The 18,278-nt window shown below is 44.1% G+C and overlaps 1 protein-coding gene across 1 annotated transcript in view; it reads right to left on the minus strand.

The window, feature by feature from the left end:
• Positions 1-18,278, minus strand: part of LOC131917182 (multidrug and toxin extrusion protein 2) — a 45,421-nt gene that overhangs the window by 12,327 nt on the left and 14,816 nt on the right. Inside the window, exons 8-10 of the mRNA XM_059270841.1 lie at positions 17,133-17,230; positions 4,743-4,856; positions 3,929-3,996 (exon numbers count right to left, since the gene is read on the minus strand). Of these exons, the coding sequence (XP_059126824.1) occupies positions 3,929-3,996; positions 4,743-4,856; positions 17,133-17,230 (280 nt within the window). The remainder of the gene's footprint in view (positions 1-3,928; positions 3,997-4,742; positions 4,857-17,132; positions 17,231-18,278) is intronic.

Raw genomic sequence — 18,278 nt, forward strand, 5'->3', positions numbered from 1 at the left:
TTGCCTTACGGATCAATATAAGTATACATGGACCAGTCCATACATCACCAGAGTTCTGAGGAAAGCCGAGCACGAATCCTCCACAAAGGGGCAACAGTCAGAAAAGGCCCCCTGATCTCAGCAGAGACACAGCAGATGGTTCAGGAACAGAAAAGAGCATTTAAAGGTTTGGTTCAGTGTCCTCGGTGACAGCTGAAGATGCTGTACCATCATGAAGGGATGGAATGAGGAGACGTGTTCTCAGAAACTAAAGGCAGCCGTTGACAGATGATAATCAGAGTGACAAAGACATTACTATTTATTTAGTGGGGTGGGTGGGTTGTATGTGCACACACTATTATTTATTTAGTGGGGTAGGTGGGTTGTATGTGCACACACTATTATTTATTTAGTGGTGTGGATGGGTTGTATGTGCATACACTATTATTTAGTGGGGTGGGTGGGTTGTATGTGCACACACTATTATTTATTTAGTGGGGTGGGTGGGTTGTCTGTGCACACACACACTATTATTTATTTAGTGGGGTGGGTGGGTTGTCTGTGCACGCACACAGGTGGAAGCCAGAGGTCAGCCTCAGATGCTGTTCCTCGTGTGCTGCTCACCTTGTTTCAGGGGTCACTGGGACCTGGGGCTCCAGGGATATTCCTGTCCCTACCTCTCTGCCAGGGGGATTACAAGTGCATGCCACATGCCTGACTTTATGTGTTGTGCCACTGCCCCCATGGAAGAGTTGGGTCATTACTGGGATTGTATTTCTTTGTGTGATTTAAGAATCACCAACTTGAATCTATACATATTTATAAAAAGCATATTGTTACCATCATTTTTTTAGATAGCCCTAAAATGTAAAAGGACAATTATGATGTACAACATCCAGTTATCAAAGGTGAGAACTTTTTCTTGGTAAGAACAGGACATGGTTGCAGGGAGAGAAACTTAGACCGTGAACTCTGAGGTCTGTGCATGGCAGCAGGTGCCCCACCTTCAGGCTACGTTCCCAGCCCTCTGTTGACTTTTTATTTTGAGTCAGGGTCTCACTGAGTTGCCAGGGTACCCACCCCACCTCACCTCCCACCCCAGCACTCTAAACTCTAAGGAGAAACTCTTAGTTCCAGACATGATGTGACACATCTATAATCCCAGCCCTGGAGAGGCTGAGACAGGAGATTTTGAGTTCAAGACCGACCATGGATACAAGACCGACCATGGATACACAGCAAGAGCCTGTCAAAAAACAAAAACCCAGCCAGGCAGTTGTGGGGCACATCCTTAATCCCAGCACTCGGGAGGCAGAGCCAGGTGGATCTCTGTGAGTTCGAGGCCAGCCTGGTCTACAGAGAGAGATCCAGGACAGGCACCAAAACTACACAGAGAAACCCTGTCTCAAAACAAACAAACAGACAAACAGATAAACACCCTACATGTCAATGTTTAAGGTGCTTACTGCAAAAACTCTCTGTAGTGGGTTCCCTAGTTTTTCTGCTCACTCCACCCCATATGATGAAGGTTGTTTTCAATGGCCAGTGAAGGAAGAGCCAGGCAAGTCTAGGATGCCAGATCATGCCTGGGCACAGCCCCTGCATGTTCCCCTTGAAAGCTCTTGGGACATGGAGGATCTCCTATGTCTCCTTTGGGGCCTGTCTGTTTCCAGTAACTCTCTCTGGGTTTTTGTTGAGAAGCAAGTGCCTCAGATTCATTCCATAACAGGCTCACCTGGAGCACTTGTTTACTGTGAGAACCATAAAGAATTACTATGTCTCCATGTCTAACCGTGTGTGTGTGTGTGTGTGTGTGTGTGTGTGTGTGTGTGTGTGTATGTGTGTGTACGTGTGTATGTGTGTGTGTGTGTGTGTGTATGTGTGTATGTGTGTTTGTGTGTGTGCTGTGACAGAACAGGAAGTGGATGATGGTCGCAGGAGCCAGAGATGAGATGGATGATGGGAAGAGAGGATGTGAGGGATACAGACTTCATTCTGCAAGATGACAAGTTCTGGAAACTGCTGTATAATGCTGAATGTTAGCAAATTAGTAAACTATAAACTGTAAGTGGCAAAGAAGGTGAATTTATGTTAGATGCATTTACCACAATGAAAAGAAAAAAAAATCACATGATGGCATACACCTGTAGTCCCAGCTACTCAGCTACATTGAGGCAGGAGGGTCACTTAAACTCAAGAATTCAAGACCAGCCTGGGAAGATGGCAAGGCCCTGCTTCAAAGTAATGAAAGCAACAATGATAAATAATAACAATAATATAAAAACCTAGGAGTCCATGACTTAACAGGTGGGAAAACAGAACCCTAAACATGAAACAGGATTAGCAGGTTCCCACTGTTGGCCACACAACTCCATTACCCCGCTTCAAAGCAGAAACAAAACCAGGGGCCTCCTCTCCCCACACAGCCGCCATGACAGCCGAACTTCAGGCAGCTTGTCCCCTCAGCCATCTCTCCTCTTCCCCTTCCTGCAGTCAGTCCTTTGATCCGGGTCCCTCATTCCAGAGGTCTGCAGTGACCCAGGGCCACACTGACCTCACCACCTCCGTCCGCTGCCTCTCCTTCACTCCAGGCTCCCTCTCCACACTCCTCCTGGCCTGCGTCCTCCTGCGCCTGTTTCCTCCTGGCTTGTGGTCAGATTCCTTCCACTCCTACCTCTGTGGACTGGGCCTCTTCTTCTTTTGTATTCCAAGATGACTAGCCAATTCTTTTTTTTTTTTTTCATTTTTATATTTATTTACTTGTTGAGATGAGGTCTCGTGTAGCCCATACTGGCCTCGAACTCACTATATAGCTGAAGATGACCTTGAACTCCTCATCTTCCTGCTTCTCCCTCCCGAGTGCTGATGTTACAGGTGTGTGCTGCCACACTTACTTTGTCTGATGCTGACAATTGATTCCAGGGCTTTGGGTGTGATAAGTATTCTCAACTGCACTACATTCTTGCCCTCACTTTTATGATTGATTTTTTAAAAGGTATGCAAAATGGCTCATAAACCCTTTGAAAACAAGAGGCAACCAGAGTATCTTGTGTCAGCATGGGGCTGTTATCAAAAGATAACAGGCACCATCCAGCAGCTGTCCAAGCCAGCTTGCTGTACTGATCCTGTTTCCCATTTTGCATTCTGTAGCCAAGCTCCTTCCCCACACTCTGTCCATCTACTTCCCTCTTCCTGGCACCCTCCTAATTCCTCCCCTGAGTGACTCCAGCAGCCTCCCCCTGCCTCCCCAGGCCCACGCACCTCTGTTCTCTGGGAGCAAACAGGCCTGCCTGCCGCTCCACCCTCCTGCTTCCCTCTCTCTTAGCGAGGCCCCCAGCAGCACCAAGTAGTATCCCAACACGGAGCCTCCGCCCAGGTTCCACAGGTTCCACAGTCGGCTGCCAACCCTGGGCTCCCCAGGCTAGCTGCACTCATCCTATGAGGCTCAGCTTAAGCCAGGGAGCAGAAAAACACTCCTGACTACCCTGTTTAAAAGACATCCATCTCTGCTTTTATGCATCTCAGACCCTGTTTTGCTTTTTATTAGCTCGTCATTACACAGGTGAGATTCCGAGACACTCAGGTTTTCCTTTGTCTCCTGACCTGGCCACAGGCCATAGGACAGGAGCTGATCCCTCACATTCACATCTGAGTCCCAACAATAACTCCACACTGGTTAACTGAATACAGCAGGCAATCTGCTGTTTGACGCACAGGGTCTCATTCAGTCCTCCCTTGCAGTGTGAAGCTACATGGCTACATTTCCCTCCCCTTCGTAAACCAAAAAAGTGAAAGACAGGAAAGCTAGGTAAGGATCCCATGCCACACAAAGGGAAAAGAGACGATCAGGACCCAACTCTCCCTCCCTCCTCCCCACCACTGTAAATGTAGTGACAATGGCCCATAGGATTTATACAGAGACAGTGCAGAGTGTCACTCATGTTCTTACCATGTAGGCAACAGAAGCCAGTTCGTAGATGACAGCCTGGGCTCCCAGCTCTGTCACATTCACAAGGCCTGAAACAGCAATTCAGACAACACAAGTCAGAGAGTGAACTAGAGGAACCATTTCTTTATGGAACTAGAATACATATGTATTTGTATGTAGAGGTGTGTGTGTGTGTGTGTGTGTGTGTGTGTGTGTGTGTGTGTGTGTTTTACAGGATGCAATTGTACTATGTCCCCAGCTTCTGGCCCATATTTTCATTTAAAAGAAATCAAGAATAGGCCAGATGCAAAAATCCTAGCCATCTCTTCTTGTAAGTTTTGTAGGTTAAGATGAGGTTCCTGGGGTTGCAGGTGTCTCCAGAGTCACAGGGGGGGAAGGTAGGCAGGACAGCATGTACAGCTAGCTTTGGGGACAACTGAAGCATGTCCACAGAACATCACCATTACTGTCTGACTATGAACATTTCCAGAAATAAGAGCAGACTAATTACAGCTCCAGCAGAAGCACAGGTCACAGCTGGCATGGAGCCACACTCCGCTGGAAGCCTGGCCAAGCCAGCAAGGTGGACAGATAGTCAAGACACCTGGGTTCCCATTCCATGGGCCTCCCTTTCCCTGTTCACAAAACACAGGACTAACAGAGGGAAAGCCATGCCGCTGATGTGCTGACAGCTGGCTGAGGGTTCGTGTCTGCATTGCAAGCCCCTAAAGGACCCCACAAGACACCAGAGATAGAAGCAGAGCTTCCATTTCTGGGGAACCTCTGGACTGTAACTGCCCAGGCTGTGTGCAGGCTCCCCTGGGAGTGGACAGACCTGCCAGGAAGGTCCCAATCTCGAAGGTCCACCACTCGATGCACACCATGAACATACTGGGGATGGCCAGGCGGGTGTAGGAGCTCCACTCCTGGAAGCACTCCCTCGTCCAACCTGGAGAAGAGGCGAGAAAGCAGACACTGTACAACAGCCACCGCCTCCCACACAGAGGCGGGGACAGAGTGTCAGGGAAGACTGCAGCTTGGGGAGGAAGGGACCAAGCTGGCAATGTGAGGAGATGTCTCCAAAACCAAATACATCAACAAACACCCACAGTGAGCCACCAGCTGGCGCTAACATTAGGCCATCAACAGCACCCTTCACCCACAACAAAGAAAAGTAGAAAATAATAACGATTGACAGATACAGAGAAATAGAAACCTTTGTATGCTGTTATTAAGAACATTTAAAAAAAAAAAAGCCGGGCGGTGGTGGCGCACGCCTTTAATCCCAGCACTCGGGAGGCAGAGCCAGGCGGATCTCTGTGAGTTCGAGGCCAGCCTGGGCTACCAAGTGAGTTCCAGGAAAAGGCGCAAAGCTACACAGAGAAACCCTGTCTCGAAAAACCAAAAAAAAAAAAAAAGGAGATTCCTCTAGAAATCGATGGTGTGATAATTGCATGATTCAGCAATTTTGCCTCTGGGTATAGAACCAAAAGTTAAATGAGATTTAGGGCAGAAGAGCTGTTTGTATGTCCCTGTTCACACCATCATCACACCACAGCCCAAGTGCGCTGGATAGTTTTATGACACAAGCTAAAGTCATCTGAGAGGAGAGAACCTCAATTAAGAAAATACCTCCAGAAGATCTGGTTGTAGATAGGCATTTTCTTAATTAGTGATTGATGGGAGAGGGCCCAGGGAGGGCCCAGCCCATTGTGGGTGGTGCCATCCCTGGGCTGGTGGTCCTGGGTTCCATAACAAAGCAGGCTGAGTAAGCCATAAAGAGCAATCCAGTAAGCAGCACCCCTCCATGGCCTCTGTATCAGCTCCTGCCTCCAGGTTCCTGCCCTGCTTGAGTTCCTGTCCTGGCTTCCTTTGATGATGAACTGTGATGTGGAAGTGTAAGCCAGATAAACCCTGTCCTCCACAAGGTGCTTTTTCATCATAGTGTTTCATGGCAGCAATAGAAACCCTGACTAAGACACCAAGCAAGCCAAATCGTCTTCAACATTAAGTGGAAAAACAAAATGTTCATACAAACAATGTAAGATCCTCTCACAAAGGAAGGAAATCCTCCTGAAATAAGCAGGTTACAAAATGACCCATATTGTGTAGGCCCAATGCCAGAAGGAATTGACAGTGACCAGAGTGATAGAAATGGGTAGGCCGGTAAGTGTGGGCTAGGAGTTGGGAGGGAAGGCCAGGGAGCTGCAGCATAATAGATACAGCCTTTCAACTCTGCAAGATGAAAGGTTTTAAAGACTGGAGGTGCTATGGTTTGAGTGTGTACCCCAAGCTCATGTGCTAGAAACGTAACTCCCAAAGTCACAGAGACTTTGCTAGAGAGAGTGAGAGCAGGCAGGCAAAGACAGCAAGCTTCCTTCTTCCATGTCCTTTGTATAGGCCGCCAGCAGAAGGTGTGACCCAGAGTAAAGGTGGGTCTTCCCATCTCAAAAGATCTAGATCAAAAGTGGATTTCCCCTCCTAAAAAGATCTGAATGAAAAGTGGGTCCTCCCACTTCAAATAATTTAATTAAATTAATTAATAATTTAATTAAGAAAAAAATCCCTCACAGGTGTACCCAGCCACTTGGGTTTTAGTTAATTCTGTATGTAGTCATGTTGACAACCAGGAATAGTCATCACACACTTCCAAGTGATCACTGCTCTTAGGTAACATCCAAGGCTATAGAAATGGTTGAAACACCAGATAAAGTATTCAGAAGTCTATTAGTAAAAACAATAATGATTTCAAAGAAGAAAGCAAACAGATTTATGAAGTGAGGGGACAAATTCTATATATGGACATGAAAGTCAGCTACATAGAAGAGAAAGTCAATGACACAGATGAGAAATTCAGGGAAGAAATTTAAAGTTTGAAAATAAAAATTCAAGAAGAAACATTAGGAGTAAAAATGCCACTTAATCGAGTGAAAAACACAATTTCAAAATCACCAATAGAGCAGTTCAAGCTCTATCAGGGGTGAAAGATGAGGTCAAGGGGAGGGTTGATCATCAGCTCGATGGAATCCAGCAAGGCCTGAGAGATGGGCCTCTGGGCATGCCTGTGGGGGTTAGTTTGGTTATGTTGAGTTGGGAAGACCAACTGTGGGTGGCGACCCTCCCGGTCTTCGATGCTGGAGTGTATGAAATGGAGAGTGAGCTGCACAGCATTGTGGACTCGGTACTGTCTGCACTCATTCATTACTCACTGAGTGTGGAGCTGATGTGCCCAGCTGCCCCAAGCTCCTTGCAGTTCTCCACCATAACGAGCTGTGTTCTTGAACTGTGAACCGGAATAAACCCTTTCTCCCATAAGCCACTTTTCTCAAGGTATTTTATCACAGCAACGGGAAAAGAAATGTTAGACTGATTAACATTTTTTAAAAAGCATGAGCCTAACTTCCAAGGATTCTGTGACATGAGTGATCAAGCCCAAAAGTCTGTGGGAAAGAAAATGAGTGAAAATTAAAGACACAAAGCTGGGCAGGTGGCTCAGCAATTAAGGTGTGTGCCATGTAGGTAAAGGAACCAAAACTCCAGATCCCCAGAACTCATGGACATGCCAGGTGGGTGTCAGAAGACAGAGACAAGTGATCCTTGTGGCAAGCTGACTGGGAAGACCTGCTGGCTAGTTTTATGCCCCTTGACAAAAGCTAGAGTCATCTTAGAAAAGGTAGCCTCAATTGAGAAAACATCTTCTTAAGATCAGGCTTTTGCCAGGCAGTGGTGGTGCACGCCTTTAATCCCAGCACTCGGGAGGCAGAATCAGGCGATCTCTGAGTTTGAGGCCAGCCTGGGCTACAGAGTGAGTTCCAGGAAAGGTGCAAAGCTACACAGAAAAACCCTGTCTCAAAACAAACAACAAAACAAAAGGTTTTAGGCGGCTGGAGAGTTAGTTTAGTGGTTAAGAGCACTGGATGTTCTTCCAGAGGACCTGAGTTCAATTCCCAGCACCCACATGGCAACTCACAGCTATCTGTAACTCCAGTTCCAGAGGATCCAACATCCTCACACAGACATACATGCAGGCAAAACACCAATATGCATGAAATAAAAATTTAAGAAATAATAATAAAAAGAAAGATTGGGCTTTAGGCAAGCCTGTAGTTTTCTTAATTTGTGATTCATGGGGGAGGGCCCAGTCCATTGTGGGTGGGGCCACCCCTGGGCTGGCCCACCAAACAACAGTAAAGAACATTGCCCAAATACTTTGATCGAATTAAGTAAGCTTTATTTTCTGACAGAGCTATCAGGGAGTTTCTCAAACTCTCTAAAGTGGAGTTTGAGAAAACAGCCTCAAACACAGGAGGTGGGGTTTGCATTAGCCCCAAAACTGCAGGCTGGGGGTCTTCAAGGGTTTTGATTACATAGGAACTTAGCAGAACATTGCAAAATTATTTGGCAGAACATCTTACTAGGGTGGGGGTTAGGGTATAGAGTGTGGAAAATGTCAAATTCCAGAAAATGGGTCAAGACATGGTCAAACCCAAGTTTTACAGAAAACAGGAATGAACTAATTTTGACCTTGTAACAAGATGGCTTTTAATCTTAAAATGGAGTCAGGCTGGTTCATCACTGATGGTCCTGGGTTCTATAAGGAAGCAGGCTGAGCAAGACATGGGGAGCAAGCCAGTAAGCAGCACCCCTCCATGGCTACTACGTCAGCTCCTGCCTCCAGAGTTCCTGGCCCTGACTTCCTTTGATGATGTGGAAGAATAAGTTGAATAAACTCTTTCTCTCTAAGTTGCTTTGGTCATGGTGTTTCATCACAGCAATAATAACCCTATCTAGAACAAAGCCTAAACCATATAAACAAGCTCCAAGTCCAAGAGACCCTACCTCAAAGGAATAAGATGCAAGAGTGACTGAGGAAGATTCTCTACGTCATCCTTGGGCAAACACACACTGTGCCCAAGCACATCTGAATACACAGACATGCACACACCACATATACAAACACATGAAAAAGGGAAAAAAGGCACAGAAAATCTATTCAATAAGGTTACAGTAGAAAATGTCCCAAATGTAAGCAAAGAGGTAGCCATTTGAGAGCAAAAATACATTTAGAAGCCCAAACAGGCAAACCTGAGAAGAGCCTTTCCACACTCTACAGTGGACTTGCCAAGACTACAAAATGAAGAAATCTTAAAGTCTGTATGGACAAAAAGCCTCCTTGCAAAGGCAATCCCAACAGAATAACATCTAACCTCTCAGTAAAAATCCTAAAAGTCAGGAAAGTAGAGTGATTTTATACAGAGAGACAGAGACAGAGAGAGACAGAGAGAGATACAGAGAGACAAAGACAGAGACAGAGAGACAGAGAGGTGGGAGAGGAGAATGAGAGAGAGAGACCCATGAGAAAGTAACTACCCATCAAGCAAGCTTACTACATACAGCAAGGTCATCTTTTAAAACCCAATGAAGTGGGGCTGAGGCTGTAGCTCAGTTGGTAAAGTGCTTGCCTACAATTCAAGGTTCGGTCCCCAGAACCACATAAACAGGGCATTGTGGCACATGCCTATGATCCCAGCAATCAGGAGGTGGAGGGAGGCAAGGAGAATCAGAAAATCAAGGCTTCCTAGGATACATGAGACTTTCTGTTTCAAATAAATAAATAGAGAAATAAAGCTATTTGGAGGGGGGAGCACAGACTAAAGCAATTCATGACCACTGCCAACACTGTACAAGATACTTAGAGGAATCTCACACACAGAAGAGAAAGAAAGGCAATCTCAATCATGAGACCACAGGGAAAAAACTCAATGAACAGATAAACAAAGAAGAATTGGGAAATAATCATGTCCCATTCAAAAAGGCATCCAGCCCCTAATATGAATACATAAGATGATCACAAAAAAGGAGAAAAGAATAAAATAAATAACCAGCCCTACCAAGAAAAAAGTCATAGAAATCAGCAAACCCCTCTAAGCAATGGCTCTGAGTGTGAATGTTCTTGACTCTTCAGTTAAAAGATATAGGGCAGTGGTTCTCAACCTTCCTAATGCTGTGATCCTTTAGTACAGTTTCTCATATTGTTGTGACCCACAACTATAAAGTTATTTTCATTGCTACCTCATAACTGTAATTTTGCTACTGTTACGAATCATAATGTAAATACCTGTGCTTTCTGATGGTCTTAGGTGACCCCTGTGAAAGGGTCATTCGACCCCAAAAGGAGTCGTGGCACACAGGTTAGGAGGACCACTGATATAGAGTATCTATCTAATTGGCTTAAAAACAACATTTAATTACTTGTTATCCACAAGAAGCACTCTTCACTGGTAAAGACTCACTGAACTCGAAGGGGCGGAGGAAATACACCAACCAAACAGAAGCTGAGACACGTGAAGGCAGCTGTGCTCAGATACGGACTTCAAGCAGACGCAGCTGCCAATGGAATGACCCACTAAGGGGATGTAATAACCCTACCCACTTAACACTGGGGCCCCAATGACATGAACACCATAAAGGCACACTGTGGACACACTAGTCCGGATTCAGTACTGTTGGGCGATTTCAATACTTTCCTCTCACAAACAGATAGACCATCTAGACCAGGGGTTCTCAACCTGTGGGTCATACCATCAGAAAACACTTATTTCCAATGGTCTTAGGAAACTTCAACTATAAATTTATATTCATTGCTACTTCATAATTGTAATTTTGCTACTGAGTGACGTCTCAGTTCCTAAGGCCATCAGAAATATGTCAATATTAAGAGAAACAACAGAAAGTATATGAAGACCTGGAGATTGAATAGAATGTCATTGAAGAAATCAGGAAAGAAATTGTGAGATATGTGTCTGTGAGTGCAGACATGCCACAACACATATGTGGAGGTCAAAGGGCAGCTTTCAGGGGTTAGTTCTCCCCATATGCCTGGGGTTCTGGAGCTCAAACTCGGGTACTTGGGTTTGTGGGGAAGTGCTTTTACTTGCTGAACCATCTTGCCAGCCCATTCTTTCTACACCTTTAAAAAAAATCCTGTAATTTCTCCTATCAACCTAAAATTAAAACACAGTTTCTCCTTTATCTTTTTCCTTTGCATTCCACTCTGGTGCAAAGGAACAAATCTATTAGTACATAAAGCACCACCAGCCTCCTTGGAGATCCTAAAACAAGTTGTTACTCTGTTCTTACAAAGTGTTTACCTCTGGGTAGGAACCCTTATTGCAGACATTTGCTGCAATATCTCTCCAGAGACAACTCAGGATAGAGTCTGGGAACACCAGCACTACAGAGGGACAGGAGAGTAAAACCACACTTTGGGTGCAGGACATAGAGATCACACTGGAACTCTACTGTTAAAAATCCAAGATCATTTTCTTCATTTTGACTTGGAAAACAATCTGAAATGACTAAGAACTGTGACCAGACAAGAGGGAGTTAATGCATGGTCCGTATGTTCAGCTGCAAGGCTGCAGAGCCGACTGAGAAGTTCTCTCAACTTTCACTTATCTGTGTCAGCTTTTTTTTTTTTTTTTTTGGTTTTTCGAGACAGAGTTTCTCTGTGTAGCTTTGCACCTTTCCTGGAACTCACTCTGTAGTCCAGGCTGGCCTCGAACTCACAGAGATCCGCCTGCCTCTGCCTCCTGAGTTGTGTCAGCTTTTAAAAGTGAAATGGATGCAGACGAAAGGCTAGAAGAAAAGCTGGGTGAAGGGACCTAAGTGTGTTCTTATTTGAAGCACTTTTCACAGATTCATTTTGTTTTAAAACCTGAATACTTGTTGCCAGCAATGAAAGGTGTGTGTGTGTGTGTGTGTGTGTGTGTGTAAGAAAAAAAGAGGGGGGGAGGAAGAGAGAGGGAGAGAGACTGGATCTTCACAAGTAGACTAAAATGCAAGCTCTGTACATCCCCCTGTACAAAAATCTACTCAAAATGGATAAAAGACATCCATGTAAGACCTGACACCAAGAAACCACTAGAGAAAAAGACTGAAAGAGGTCAGTTAGACAAAGACTTCCTGCAAAGAACTCCAATGGCTCAAGAAAGAAGAGCAAGATTGGCAAATGGGATTGTATGAAACTGAAAAACCCCACACAGCAAAGGGAACTACCTTTGTGACTACCAGAGTGAACAGGCTGTCTTTAAAGTGGGAGAAAAATATTTTTGCCTGCTATTCTTCTGATAGTAAACTAATATCCAGAACACATAAAGAAGACAAGAAGCTAAGAGCAATTAATCCAATTAATTGACAGGTAAATGAATTCGGTAGTTCTCAGAAGAGTGTGGCCAGCAAATGTACCAAGAACTGGGATAACATCATTCACCAGGGAAACACAAACCAAAACTCCAGAGAGATTTACCTCATGCCAATCAAATGGCTAGCATCAAGAAAACAAGCAATTAACAACTGGGCGAGAATGCAAGGGGAAAGGAACTTTATATCCTACTGGTGGAAATGCAAGTCAGTATGGTGGGGCCTCAACATCTAACCACAGGAGGCCATATGATCTAGCTCTAGCACTCCTGGGCTACACTCAAAGGAAACAGTCAGGCTGCAATAGAGAGACCTGCATACTTATGATTATTGTGACATTACAGTATGGGATCAGCATAAACGTCTATCAACAGACAAAACAATAAAGAAAATGTGGTACATGTACACAGTGGAGTTTTGTTGGGACCCATGTGATTTCTTCGGGGGACAAGGCCTGATAATAGCACGAACAAATTCTCCTTGTGGCAAGACCCTGGAGTGTCTGACCCATTTGGGGCAAGGCTGATGGACAGTTCACTTTATAATTCTGGGCATGACCCCAGGAGCATATTGCTACCTGCTCTCCTTGCTTTCTTTATACAAATCATGTTGCTGGCTGCCTCTAGTTTCACTTTCTTAAAGCTATGGATGAAATGGCTACTGCATTAGGAAAACTTCCCCTGATGACTCTCCTCTGGGTGAACCAGAGGGGATGTTGTTAAAAATGTACAGTGGACCTGATTCAGCTCGTAAAGCCTTTGATGTTTCAAGTGTGACCAGGAATTCAAGCTTCTTAAGAACATGATGTTCCTTTCCAACACACCTTGTGACTAGTCTGAAAGAGTCACAGTAGTTCATGACATTACAAATTTGCATAACTATTCTGGAAAGAATGATTTTAACCACAAGAGTCTAGGAGAAATGCTAATAAATAGATGATATCAGGAGTTAATGGGAACAGTCTAGGAACAGGGAATGAAGCAGAGTCATAGGAATCCACAAGCCCTCACTTCTAAGAGCTGTGCCAATACTGTAGAAAGTTGAGAGGGAGGAGACATGAGAACAAAAGATAAGCAGTTCCAACTATTAAGAGCAAGCTTTTAATTATGTAGTGTACAAGGTGATAGAAAACCTGGTATATCCCCATAGGAGACAGTAGTACAGAATGAAGAGTGAATTGACTAAGCCTTGGCTGATGAGTTAATTGTGAGAATTAGATTTGACTAGAGGCAAACATTAACCACTAGAGGCGAAACTCTCTTTCTCTTTGCATGATGCTGTAACCGCAAATGCTACCAACTGAGCACACTGTTCTACCTATAGGTGTGCCTACTTAGAAAACTTCCTTTATCACTTGCAACACTTCTTATGCTCCTTACATTAAAGCTATGAATCAAGTAGGCAATGGTTACAGGTGGGGAAGTTGGGGGACGGAAGAGGAATGAGGTAAAGGAACAAACTGGTAATTATAGCAACCATTATTAGAAACATAAGGAAACAAATCTGATTGTAAAACTGTCCATGCAAACTATTGAAACTGTATAAATAAAAACAGCTCAGGCTATCCTGGGCCACTTGTTTGAAACAGATGGTCATAGTTTCTTTGCTGCGCCGACTTCACACACCTGTCCCAGGTCACTGGACCTGTTGGGGATTAGAAGTTAGTCTTCCAACAGAGATCTATTTTGCCATAAAGAAGAAAAAAATTACATTGTTTGCCCCCCTCCCCAAAAAATGGATGGACCTGGAGATTATCACATAAAGTGCTAGTAAGTAGAAGAGGGACTAGTTGGGAGGAGGAAGGCACTCAGCAGCAGGGGAGCTACACACAGTATACAGGCACACACAGTACATGTACATATGTACACATGTACACATGGATACACAGTATACACAGGTACACATGGTACTCACAGTACATGTTATACATAGTACACAAATATATACACATACACATGGTACACATGATACATGATACACAAATACACATACACATGGAATATACATACAAACGTACACATGGTATACAGGCACACACAGTACATGTATATATGTACACATGGTATACATAGTACACATATACATGGTACACACAGTATACACAGGTACACATGGTACTCATGATGCACGTTATACATTGTACGCAAATATATACACGTATATATGGTATACATGGTACACAAATGCACATTGTACACATGGAACACACATACACATGGTACACAAATACACATGTACACATGGAACACATATACACATGGTATAAATGATACAAAATACACATGGTACACATATATACACATGGTACACACAGTTCATAATAATACTCATTATTTGTATAAGTTATACATTAATAAAACACAAGTGGAAACAGGAAGCAAGTAGAAGACCCTGGGTTCAGCCACCAGTACTTGGGGAAGGGAGGATGGGAAAAAATGAATCCCATTTTTAACATTAAAAGGAAGAAAATTCTTAGGAGTAAATCTAACCAAGGAGGCAATGATCTCTACAATGGAACTTGGGACTGTGGGGTGTGGGGGGAGGGGGAACCAATGACAAATAAATGGAAGATCTCTGTGTTCTTGGACCTGAAGAATCAAGACTGTCAAAATGTCCACAATACTCAACGTTTGCTAACAATCACTGTCAAAATTCCGGTAGCATTTGTCATAAAAAATAGAAAAAAGTTACAGAAATCCAAATGCTGAAGAACCCAAACGATCTTGAAAAATAACAGAGATGGACACACCCTGACTTCAACCCATGTTTCAAGGCCACCATAACTCACACTGTGTCACTACCACAAAAACAGGTAGAGTCAACCAATCTTCACCGAAAGCTCCAGGGTACAAAAGCAGGAGAGGGCGATCTTCTTCAGCAGTGTTGAGAACCCTGGATCGCTCCAGGAAAAAGACATGCTGACTCAGGATCATTTTAGATAAGATTTTAAAGTTTAGACTTAAAAAATTTAAACATTGTACCATACACAAAAATCAACTCAAAATGGATTCAAGACTTATTATGATCTCAAAATCACAGAAGAAATCACAGGGAGAGAGGCCATGGTACCGGTACTGGCAATGACTTTTTGCCTACAACACAAAAGAACGGGCAATATTAGAAAAAGTAACCAAGAACAACAGCATAAAACTAAAATAAAAGTCCAACCCACAGAATGGAAGGAAATAGCTACAAACCTGATCGATAAGGGGTTTAAATCAAAATATATAACTTATACAACTCAGTAAGAAAAAAAAAAAGAAACAAAGGACTTGGGTAGACATTTCTGAAAAGAAAAAGAAAAGAAAGCATCCAAGTGGTCAACTGGTACTTTGTCATGTGATCTGCAGTTGGGGAGATGGATATTAATAAGTGCTTGTCCCACAAGCAGGAGGACTCGAGTTCAGATCCCCAGGATCCATGTAGACCCCAGTGTTCACTAGCAATCCCAACACAGGGAGACAGATGGGAGACCTGGGGCTCGGTGGCCAGCCAGTGTAGCCGAATCGGTGAGCTCTAGGTTCACGGAGAGACTCTCAAACAATAAGATGGAAAGCAATTGATGAAAACACTAGATGTCACCTCTAGCCTCCAAATACACATGTACACATGTGCACATGCACACACATCACTAACCATGAAGGAAGTGCTAATGAAAGCCATATCTCAAACCTGCCACACAGAGGATAATTACTGAAAAGAAGGAATCCGACAGTGTGTGGCAGCATGGATGAAACCAGGATATACCTGTTAAGTGAGACAGCCCAAGACATAGACAAATACTGTGTGATCTCTTTATGTGGAATCTGAAAAAGTAGGACTCATACAAAGAGCAAAAGGCTGGTTACTAAGGATCGGGTGGTGGAGGGAATCAGTGAGATCAGTCACATGATGGAAACTTCTAGAGATCTAAAGAACAACCTGAGGAACGCAGTTAGTAAATCCACTGCGTACCTGAGTCTGTCAAGAGAAACCACAGGAACCATCCTTCCCACACACAGAGCAGTGGCTATGCAAGGTGCTTGGCACATGAATTAACTTTGCAGCAGTAATCATTTCATAACATACATGTATGCCAAAACACCATGGTGGGCTATCACAGAGAGGTGTGCCTGTAATCCCGGCTGTTAGGAAGGCTGAGACGGGGGTCACAAACTTGAAGCTACCCTGGGCAACTAGCAAGACCCCGTCTCAAAATTTAAAAACAGAAGAGCAGTAGGGATGCAGGTCAATAGAAGAGCACTTGCCTAGTATGTCTGAGAGCCTGGGTCCCATCCTCAGAACCACGAAACAAAACAAACCACCACAGTAAAAATCACAGCCACAGTCACACCTTAAATAGATACTAGTTTTATCAACTTTGACTCAGTAAGGCTGTAAAACGAAGAAAAAAAGGAGAAGGAGGAGGAGAAGAAGAAGAAAGAAAGAAAGAAAGAAAGAAAGAAAGAAAGAAAGAAAGAAAGAAAGAAAGAAAGACAAACAGAAAGAAGAAAGAAAGAAAGAAAGAAAGAAAGAAAGAAAGAAAGAAAGAAAGAAAGGAAGAAAGAAAGAAAGAAAAGCAAACAACAAATCCAGTTAAGCCTGTGGGTGTCTACTCAAGGGTTCTGGGCTCCTCAGTTAGCTGTGAGTGGTCCTGGCTGGTCAGAGAGCAATCTTTTCTCTTAAGTTGATACGACAGTAATCTAACTGCCCTTCAGCTGAATAGCAAGATTTTCCAGAAACAGGATTTCATATTAGTAGTTTTAATTCATTAAATATTAAAACTATAACTGCAACTTAAAACTCAGTATCTACTACAGTGTTCTATGAACAAAGGGTTATTTTGGTAACCACACAAACACAAAATCACACACTGTCCCTAGTAACTTTTGTATTTTCGGTAACAAATGTTTTCTATATTTTGAGATTTCCTAAGAGATAAAAATAAAAAAAAACAACTTCTATGAGGTAAAGACATTCAAAAGGCAGAGGAGCTGCATCTGTGAAGCTCCACGGTGCAACACGAGGACACAGGGTCACGAACCTCCCCAGGTGAGGACGTGGATCCTCTTCCACCACACATAGAGGAAAAGCAGGGCAGACAGGAAGAACTGGGAGGTGGTGTTAGCCCAGGCTGACCCTCTGCAGGAGAAAAGGGGAGGTTAGCTCACGGCAGACTGCCTCTGACAGGCTTTGGCTGGCAGCCAGCTGGGAGTGCTGCCTTCCTTTTGTGTGATGGCTGAGTCCATGTGGAATAGGCTTGTCTGTCTCCATGGAGACGGATCCGACGTCCATCTGTGGCACTGAAGGGCTCGAAGCTGTGTTGTCATCCCACAAGCCACCAACCTTAAACAAGCACTTCTTAGATGATGGCCAGTTCAAAGGGCTGGGCCAGCCAAGTGCTCGTCCAAGTCATGGTTTTATGAGCCTTTGCATCAGCTCTGACTTTGACTTCCCTCCATGATGTGATATATGAAAGGGTAAGCAAAATAAACCCTCTTCTCTCCAAGCTGCTTTGGCCATGGTGTTTTACCACAGCAATAGAAACCTTCACTAAGACAGGCTTCCTCAGCCTTTCAACCTGGACCTGCCCACCAGTGACTCCACAGGGAGCCTCCAGGCCTTCAGTGCCAATTGGGGACAGCTGAGGCACCTAACTGCTTGTCTCGTCAGTGGGTATATATATGGCCACGGTTAGACTACCCCTCTCCTATCATGTAAGTCCATCCAAGAATTCCCCTTTTGCAATATATGCATGTGTTCTCTCTCTCTCTCTCTCTCTCTCTCTCTCTCTCTCTCTCTCTCTCTCTCTCCTCCCTCCCTCCCTCCCTCCCTCCCTCCCTCTCTCTCTTCTTCCAGGAAACTGATACAGCCTCCTTTATCTTTCTGGCATGAGGAAGACAGCATGGGAACCAGGCCTTGTACATGCTAGGCAAGCTCTCTCCCACGGAGCTGCATCCCTGCCCATGTTACTCTGTAATGATGGCTGTCATGGTCTCATTGATACCCAGAGCCCACATTAACATGTGAATGGAAACCAAACAGTTCACAGTGAAGATATCCAACAGTTGACATAACTCATATGTTATACTCTATTTTGTTTTCTTCTCCTTAATTCCTAGCATATTAACTTCTTTTAATTATAATTTATTTCTCCCCTTCTCTTCCCTTCCCCCATCCACTCCCATGT

This window comes from Peromyscus eremicus, chromosome 8a (assembly GCF_949786415.1).
Source record: "Peromyscus eremicus chromosome 8a, PerEre_H2_v1, whole genome shotgun sequence".
Classification (NCBI taxonomy): domain Eukaryota; kingdom Metazoa; phylum Chordata; class Mammalia; order Rodentia; family Cricetidae; genus Peromyscus; species Peromyscus eremicus.